This window comes from Arachis ipaensis, chromosome B04 (genome assembly GCF_000816755.2).
Source record: "Arachis ipaensis cultivar K30076 chromosome B04, Araip1.1, whole genome shotgun sequence".
Taxonomy (NCBI): domain Eukaryota; kingdom Viridiplantae; phylum Streptophyta; class Magnoliopsida; order Fabales; family Fabaceae; genus Arachis; species Arachis ipaensis.
The window spans coordinates 19,622,402-19,631,714 of NC_029788.2; the positions used below are offsets into that span (position 1 = coordinate 19,622,402).

Genomic DNA, 9,313 nt, shown 5'->3' on the forward strand with positions numbered 1-9,313 from the left:
TCCTATTTTTTTTTTGAAAAAATTACTAATTTCATGTTGATCTTTTCAATTATTGATTTTTTAATTTTGTTCCCTTTCTCTTTTTTTGGATACTGAGAAACTTAGAGAGATTAGAGTTCTTGGAGAGCATCAACAAGATTGAAGAAATCTCCTTCCGAAATAGAGTGTGGAATAAAAAACCTAACTCTGCCCTCTCCTTTTTTTTTGATTTCAGAGGCATTGAGAGAAGAGAAGCAGCTAGGATTTCATCCAACTTCAATCCCTGCCATTCTCATCCTCTTCCTCTGCTGCAAATTTCGTACGCCTCCGCCACCGCCGCAACACGCCTCCGCCGCCGCTCCTTACTTCTTTTCATTCTCACATTAGAAGCATTCAGAGAAGAAAAGGTCCGCTAGGGTTTTCATACAATTTCAATTCCTGCATTTCTCTCTTCCTCTTCCTCTGCTGCAGATCTCATTGGCATATTCTCGCCGCCGCAATACGCCGCAACCTGCGACTGCCGCCGCGCTACCTGCCGCCGCCGCGCAAGACGGCTGACAGACATTCTCAAGGATGACAGCAATTCTAACTCTGTATGTTTTCTAGTTTTTCGGCTGCATAGCAAATGCTTTGCTGATAATCTGTTTCCCTGTCTCCTTATTTTTGCAGCCTTCCCCAATTAAATCTTGGTGGTTAATTTGCTATTATCGTTGTGATTTTATTGGTGTTGTGGATTGATGCTTGATGCGCTTTCTCTGCTTTTTGGCGTTCGATTAGAAATTCGTGCAATCTTTTCATGGGAACCTGTGCGATGATGATGCCTTGAAAGTCATCAAGTTGGGGATTCCTGGTTGATTTTGTTGAAGCCATTATGGAGGTAGTTCCATCCAACTTGATCACATCTCAGGGTAAAGACTGCAATTTTGTAACTTTTAATTTGATTCCATATTCCAGACAGCTTATACTGTCTAAAGTCTTCGATATTTCTTTATGCCTATGCAGATCTTGCATTTTTTTATATTAAAAGCAAAGTTTTTGAAAGAAGTTAGTTGATATTTAAAAACATTGCAACTTTTTCATGTGAGGTTGTTAGAAAATACTACGTGATTTCACATAATTTTGTGCTCAACAAACTCAAGGTTACCATGTGAAATTCTTAGTGTTTGTTTGGCTTTTGTTCTTGTTTTCTGTTTCTGCTTTCAGTCTTTAGGACTCTAAGAAGAAGTGGTAAAACATGAAACGAAAACAGAAAACACCATCTTGATAAATAGTGTATAGTTTCTGCTGAGTGAGTGGTGAAAATGTTGTTAACTACTGAAAAGCTACTTGTTCATCATGCATGATCTTGTTAACTAAAATAAATATTGCTAATTGTGTTCTCTCCGTTCTCCTATTTATAACTACAGGATAAGCCAGCTTTCATATTCTGTGTCGAAGACAGAGCACTCTTTTTTTTTAAGAGCAACTTTTTTATTGTTTTGGTAAACTTATCCAGGATTCAAGAGCCGCGTTAAGTTCTTTAGTATTCTTGATCCAACAAGACCCTGTAATAATGTTTCTGAAATCTCTGATGCTGGATTTCTTGGTCCTCTTTTCAAGGTATTATTTCTGACCTTGTATCTCTCTTTGGTTTTACACCTATGCTTGACTAGTTCTTGATCGAAGTTTATTACACATTTTGTAAAATATATTCCAGGTTACCATGGAAGAACATCCAACTGAAGCTCTCACAAACACATCATCGGATAAGTGTTGGGAAACAATTCTTGACAGACTAAATGCTGAGATCGAGAGGTGTAAGAGTCTAGGTGAACAAGAACTCCCTCCCTTGGAGGTTTTGCAAAGCATTAATGGTCATAAAATGTTCGGATTCCTTAAGCCATCCATTATTCAGGTAACGCAATCTCAAATATTGAAGATCTTTTCAGCCACTGAGGAAGTTATGATCTAACTTCTGAAGTTTTAATCAATTCCGGCAAACAATTTCAGGCCATTGAAGCTCAAGATCCCAGTCATCAATGTGTAGAGTACTGGCATCACAAAGAACTTTCCTCTGAATCTTCAGGCAGTGGAAATGATGCCTCTAAGTGCTCAAATGGTTCAAGCAACTCTCTGGGTGATGTCAAGACCAAACTTTTCGGCTTCAATTTGATAAAGCAGGAGCAAGAAGATAACATAGAAGGACATTTTCATTCATTTGAAGAGATGAAGTCATTGCTACAAGGATTCCTAAAAAAGGCCAGTCCTGCCGAGTTGAGTGCAATGCTCAAGTTATTTAGCTCTGATTCACAAGTTACTCAATGGAGAGCGGCATTCGTAGTGTTGATCGAAGAGATCCAGAAAGGTTGTAGATAAAAGAAGAATAAGATCTCTCTAGTCATTTTTCAATTTATTCAGTAGTTAGGTCCATTCATAAACTAAACTGAAGAAAATTCTGGGTAAGGCCAAGATATAAAATTTTCTTTTGTTCCTAGTAATAGAGTGAACTTGTTAGTTAGAGGTGGCTAATGCTATTAAACACCCATTGTAGTTGCTAGTGCCTTTGTCCCATTTATACTTTTCTTTTTTATATTTATATTTTTCTTTTTAAGCTAGCTTTTGGTGTCAATTAGGCTTTATTGATCATCCTTACTGATCTCCATTTATCTCTAAATTTCTGTATATAAACAGAAAAAGAAATGCTGCTGATATATAAATGATGATTGATATCAATAGAAACAATACATGGAGAACTTTGCTCCTCAAATAATGTGTTTCACTTTCAACCCTTGTGTTGTAATTATTCTATAATTAGTACATATTTGTTTATGTTAGGATAGATTTGGTGTAGATTTGTTTTGAATAGCTTTTATTACCTGTTATTTTCTTTCCTTAATTAGGTTGTAAATAATTTTTATATTCTGTATGTAATCACTCTCTAAGTGAAACAATTCAGGAATAATATTTAAAAATCTTCTTTTCAAGTCCTTGGCTACTCTCTTTTAAGTTCATATTTCAGTATTGTTCTCCTACAGGGCCTAGTATACCAAGACATGTTTATAAAGCATAGCATTCACAATTTTTGTCACCTTTACATTGAATAAGATTGAACACTTGGTACACCAAACCTCTTTTTAAGTTTCATTGTTCTTAAGATCAAAATATTCTTATGGTACGTCAGAAACGAAAAATTAATAAAAGAAATGTGGCCCGGAAAATTGTTAAGTGAGGTCATTTTCATCCAGAGGCTGGTCTTCCTGTCTGCCAGTGTTACCCTTCAATGCACTCACATCTCCTGTTGGCAGTTTCCTTGCTAGCCTAATCATCTGTAGAATTCAAAACTCACATACTAAGTCTCATACAAAGGCTAGTTCACATCACAAGAATTGTGCCACAAGCTCTTACTTCTTACCACTCAGTATGCTTACATTAGAAATCAATGTAATTAGGGACAGGGTAACAAAATATATAGTGAAAAATAAGTAATATCCCAAATTAATTTCTAAGAAAATTTGTAGTCAAATATTTTGTTCTTCAAATATTTTAATCGGTCTTAACATCAAACTGTTCATTAATATAGAAGAACTAATACGAGGATTTTAAAAATTTTTAGCAACTGTTGTGTCTTTGTTACATAATAATAGGGATCGATTTGTCTAACCTTTTACCAAAATTTGACGTCTAATAAAATAAAAGGTTAAAGCCTGATTTGGTAATTAAAATTTGTTGAGGATTAAAAATCTTTTAGAAACTGATATCGGTATTACACTCTAAAAAATTGATTCTCTGATGTATGAATTTTCTGACTGAACAGTTATTAGAACTTCTTCTAAAACCACCTTGTATGAAATCTGAATATGATCATACACAGGAAATGTAATATATACAAACTTAGGTTACCGAGTGGTCAAGATTTGAAATGCTGCTTGATTGGGCAATACGTTTGATTTTTTCAATGTCTCCATCTGAGTATGCAGCAAGGAGATTGCTAGCACAGCGATTCTGGTCACTTTTGCAAAAAGCATCAATCCTAGACACACCACACAACCATATTATCCATAGATATTAATAATTGATTAAAGTGACATTCAATCTTTTATAGTAAAGGAAACTAACAAGAGAGGAGGCAGAAACTCACTGAGAGCAGTCATTATAACACATCTCTGCTTGCTTGTAGTCATTAGTATAAAGGTAGATAATAATTGCACTGAGATATGCCTGCATTTATGAGCATCTCTGTTAGAGGAATTTCTCCCTAAAAATAACAAGCAAATTCCATCACAGCAACATACAATATATATACAGTTACAGTTCAAATGCAGAATGCAAAATTAAATCAATCCTAACCTTGCACTGGCTATTGGTAGCATTACACTTGGAAGCTGCTAAGCCGAACTTCAATTGGAGAGGCGCAGCATCCAAATACCTTTGTGTTACAAAAACATACCCCGGAAAATGTTGCAAAATCAGCATTCAAGGAAAATTGGTAGAAAATTTTGAATGGAACTTCATACTTTACTACACAGACTTACTTCTCAAGTTTTATATAAACAGCAGTAGCAGAACGATACAGATCAAAGGCCATTTGTCCTCCTCCATCTTCCTCAAGAATTGTAATGACATCAGTATATAGCTGAATAGCTTCTTCAGGCATGGTTTCTTCCAAAGCACTGCATAGTGAGAAAATAAAGAAAGCTACATATCATTTACATAATTCAGCATCTCCAAGCCATAAAGTTCATTTTGTTTGTTTTCACTTGTTCTTTAACAAAATCCTTAAAGCATAGAACACTGAAAATGAAAACAGAAACCAAACAATACCGGGCTCCCTTTGCAACAGCATCTGATGCAGGTTGTGGCCTCCCACACTCAATGTACAATTCCGACGCCCTTTCGAGAGAAGCTCACAACTTCTCTCCAGTTTCGGAGTTCCTTTGCCATATTAGTAGCTGATTCCATGTGCTTAGCTGCATCCCAAGGGCTGGTTTACTTGTCAAGGACACAGAAACACAGAATCCTTTCACAGTGATTATAGAACAACCAGTTATAAATAAGGATACGAAGCAAGCATCTCTTGTCCCTTGGAAGCTTTCTCATATGCTGCTTTTGATCTCTCATAATCCTTGGCAACTCTAAATCGATTAGCTGCCAAAATTAAAGAGTTACATGCTTTAATTTTCATACATCTCTATCTATATTATCAGAATTTAAGGTATGAATAAATAATATTGTTTTACCAGCCTGTTCATAAAGGGAAGTAGCACTACTCCAATCTGCAGCCTAAAATACTACAAATTTTAAGGACATCCTATCAGACTAGCCACTAAAAAATTTAAATAAATAAAATACCAAAAACAGCAATAAAGATTCAGTAGTCCATCATCCATATTTTAAACAAGATTTAATTGGGGAAGGCTGCAAAAGTAAAGAGACAGGGAAACAGATTATCAGCAAAACATTTGCTATGCAGCCGAAAAACTGGAGAACATACAGAGTTAGAAATAAAGAGCATCCAGTCAATTATCAAAGCCTCATGAAAGATGAAATGCTAGAAAGAATAATTAAGAGTGAATTCAAAATCGAAATCGAAAATATTATTGAGAGAGGATGTAATTAGAATAATTAGTATATAACAATCATTGAAGTAATCAGAACAAGAGGACGTGAATTTAGTTACAGATCTAAAAGTGAGAAGTTAGAACGCAAATTGAGAAACAGATCCAGGAGGCAAAGGCACGTTAATGGATAAGGAGAAGCTACCAGAGCAAAAGCTCCAAGAAGGAGGAGAAGCAAGCAGGAGCAAAAAACGGCGTTTTGCGCGGCGGCAGATTAGACTCTTTCATATTATTTCCATTTCTTAATTTAAAAATTGAAACTTCGAGAAGAAAGAAACTAAATTGAGAGAGATACTTGAATTGAACTACCGAACTAAAGCAGAGAGCCAGAGTGAGTCCAGACAAGAGAAGAAATGTTGCTTCGACTTCGAGCAGACACGGAAGCAAGACACGGTGAGATCACCCACCAATGAACGCGAGACACGGGGAGGAGCAGAGCAGTAGCGACGGCGCACGGTGAGGAGCAGAGAACCAACGACGGTGCACGATGATCAGAGATAGGGACCACAGAGGGAGAGGAATAGAGAACCAGCGACCTGGTAGAAGGAGGCAAGAACCCTAGCAGAGTCAAATGTCTCGTCTCTTTTGAAACTATGATTAAAAGAAAAAGGAAGAATGTGTAAAAAGAAAAAATACAGGGGTAAATATTTAATTATAAATTCTTCCAAAAATACAAAAACGGGGTGCTATTTATAAATATTTTTATGATGGTTAATGTTACTCCCACAAAAATACAATAACCAAATTCCTTTGTGGCTACGGATTCGTTACTCCTACTTTTATGTGGGTAAAATCAGTTTGATTATTGTATTTGTTTATGCAGTTTGTTGTATTTGGGATTTTTAGTTTCTGAATGTGTATTATTTTTGAGTGTTTGGATTCTAGGTTCTGATTGTTAAAGAAGGTATGCTTTTGATTGTTAGGGTTCTAGGTTCTGATTGTTAGAGAAGGTTATATAATTAAATGCTGGATTTGAGATTTGTGTGCTGATGTAGTTGCCATAAGGAATTGATGCTCCTGAAAGTGCAATGCCATATGGAAAGGAAGCTAAAAATGAACTAACAAAGATTGTTTAAGGAAAGTCTTTAAGGACATTACGACGACACTTATACTATTTAATACTAAAATATGAGCCTGTTTAAAACTTTAAACCGTGATACCGCTCCCAAAAATACTTTCGTGGCGGAAGAGCAAGCACGATGGCTACGGCGCGACTGGAGGTCACGGCACGTACGGTGGCGACGCAGCTGGAGGGGACGGCGACGCTGGCGACGTGAATGGGCTCCGACACGGTGGCTGGACCTTAGCTCGGCCTCAGATCCGCTCTCTCCTTCGCGCGTCTCTCCTCCCCGCGCGGTCCCCTCGGCGCTGAAATCCCAAAATTAGCTGTAATCACTGTCAAATAAGAGGAAAACTGAATCAACAAGTTCTCTAAGAATGAACTCGGAACCAAGAGTTAAAATGCACAGCGCATTAAGACAAGTTCAAAGCTATATCAAAGAACACACGAATTAAGAAGAGCTCAAACAGAGAAATATAGATGCAACAAGGATTCCAAACAAGCATATCCAATTAAGATCAAACAAGAATGCATATGAATAGAGGAATAGAGTGGAAACATCAAATTACTTTTCAAGAGGAGTACCAAACAAGAACTTCAAGTTAGGATATAAAAGAACAGGTCGACTCGAACAGAATTCAAGACACACAACAGAATAGCCTCGAGAAAAAGTTTCTAACGTTCCCAAAACTCGCGATTCGCTTTACTCAAAACTCGTATATCATCTATGATAACCCATCAGTGCTTTCATATACATAATTCACTAGTATTAAGCCGGCCAAACTTAATATCAGGAATTATGTCTAACCCCTTTCTTTCTTTTGCTTCATTCTGCAGCCGTTGCTGCGTTTTGGTTTGGGAAGGGGAAGGCGTTTGTTTGCTGCTGGGTTGGGTGAGAAGGGGACCGGGTCATGGGTTACTGGGTTAGGGTTTCATTTTGAAAATTAGGGTTAAGGGCATTAGGGTAATTCCACATAAAATTGGGAATAATATAGTAATTGAAACCCAAATTAAATCCAACACTAATTATGTATAGAAAATACTATTTGCTCATCAATTTCATAAATTATTTTTCATAAAATGCCCAAATCAAAATAATTAGAAATAATATAATTAAACCCCTTTATTTTTCCAAAGTAGCAGTATTAATATTTAAAATATTACTTATCTAGTCCAAATCATATAAAATCCTTATTATTTCGCAACTACCAACTTTATAATATAATTATAGAAAATAATCCAATAATTATCAAATTGGATAATAAATCATAACTTGTCTCAAATTCAATAAATCACAATCTGCCTTAATTATCTTTAATAAAATAATTTCTGAAATTAAGGCTATAAATAACTGTAGGATTTGAGACTTGATCATAATAAGACTTTTCAAAGATTCTGGGTCTTACATCCCACAATTTGTACTTGAATTCCTTTTGTCCCCGTGCCTGTTGAAGAATGAGCCGGCGACTCATAGGCAGTGGCTTGGTTAAGGGAAACCACCGGAGCCGTAGCGAAAGCGAGTCTTCATAGGGCAATTGTCACTGCTTGTCAGATCTAGTAGGGATCGTACATGGACGGTAGTTGGAGTCGGCGGCTCTCCTAGGGTTTCCTCATCTGGGATCCTGGGGAAGAGGATCAAGTTGGCCCTTGCGAACAGCTTGATGCACTATCTCCCTTCAACCCTTTGAACGAAATGCGGCAAAAGGAAAGAAGCCCTGTCAAATAGAGATCTTTTCTTTCGACCATCTTTCGATTGTTAATACGATATATAAGGACCGCTACTACAAAGAGTACTACATCCTTGATTTTATCATTATTATATCCAATAAATTTTGTGCTTCCATAAGTTTTTTGTTTGTGTTTATCAAATCTCCCTTGTCTCCCTGTGTCTCACTCTCTTCTATAGAGAGGGCTCCAACCAACAAGAACTACAAGCACTTGAAATAGAATCTAACATTGAAAAAAACGAAGAGTCAGAAATGGGCAATAAAAAAACACAAGAGCGCATGCAACAACAGATCAAAAATCCATAACAAACAAGAGGCACATGTCTCTTCTGGTTCTGAATTATTTTCTTTCCTTTGTGGTTTCTTCTCTTCAAACATGCTCTTAAAAGTATTATTTCACCCACAAAGGTTCAAGTAAATGGGTTTCAACTTGGGTTCAGTGGGCGGATTTTCTTCTGTTACGTATCCTCATTTTTCTCCTATATTCTCTCTTTAAATTTGCCATCCAAAACTTTTCTCGATCTTTGTCGGAATCATGTTGGGAATCAATAATCTTTTTATCTCATGGACGTTTCGTATCTTTCAGTTTTAACCTCGCCGCTTATTTTTTCTTTTCAGCTTGATTTCAATTTCATTCTCTTCGTCATCATCGTAAAGCAAAAGATAACCCTTTCGAATCTCATCACGTTGAGTTCCATCATTCTCGCATTGAATTCGAGCAGAGAAAAATCCAAAGGTGTAACGGAGGAGTACTTCGTCAGATTTTTTTGCGCCATTAGCGTAGGGTTATTATTTGCTTTGTACCTCTCCGTTGTGGGGAAGATCTACAAGAAGGTTTATTGCTACGAGATGGTGACGGAGATGCAGCTGGTCATGGAGGTGACAGCGACGGCGCTGGCCACGGTGGGAATGGCATTCGACGGCAGATTCTCGGAGATGAAGAGAGAAGGGAA

At 36.9% G+C, this 9,313-nt stretch overlaps 1 protein-coding gene and 2 pseudogenes across 4 annotated transcripts; 2 read left to right on the forward strand and 1 right to left on the reverse strand.

Moving 5' to 3' along the window:
- On the forward strand, positions 92 to 2,744 carry LOC107639080 (probable lysine-specific demethylase JMJ14). Of its 4 annotated transcripts, none has more exons than XR_001619948.2 (5): positions 92 to 572; positions 757 to 887; positions 1,386 to 1,578; positions 1,676 to 1,873; positions 1,969 to 2,744. XR_001619948.2 is itself a non-coding variant. In XM_021120937.1 (5 exons), the coding sequence occupies exons 4-5, from the start codon at positions 1,682 to 1,684 to the stop codon at positions 2,332 to 2,334; spliced, it is 558 nt and encodes a 185-aa protein (XP_020976596.1). In that variant the 5' UTR covers positions 116 to 572; positions 757 to 856; positions 1,386 to 1,578; positions 1,676 to 1,681; the 3' UTR covers positions 2,335 to 2,744. The 4 variants fall into 4 exon arrangements, 3 of the variants coding, with proteins under 3 accessions (XP_020976596.1, XP_020976594.1, XP_020976595.1); XM_021120937.1 differs by having other exon boundaries at positions 116 to 572; positions 757 to 856; XM_021120935.1 differs by lacking the exon at positions 92 to 572 and having other exon boundaries at positions 749 to 887.
- LOC107636208 lies at positions 2,959 to 5,345 on the reverse strand (annotated as a pseudogene).
- On the forward strand, positions 8,627 to 9,302 carry LOC110270558 (annotated as a pseudogene).

Coding starts and splice junctions, on each gene's coding strand:
- LOC107639080 (XM_021120937.1), top strand. CDS start 1,682: ATGGAAGAACATCCAACTGAAGCTCTCACAAACACATCATCGGATAAG. Junction 1,874..1,968: donor TTAAGCCATCCATTATTCAG/GTAACGCAATCT, acceptor AAACAATTTCAG/GCCATTGAAGCTCAAGATCC.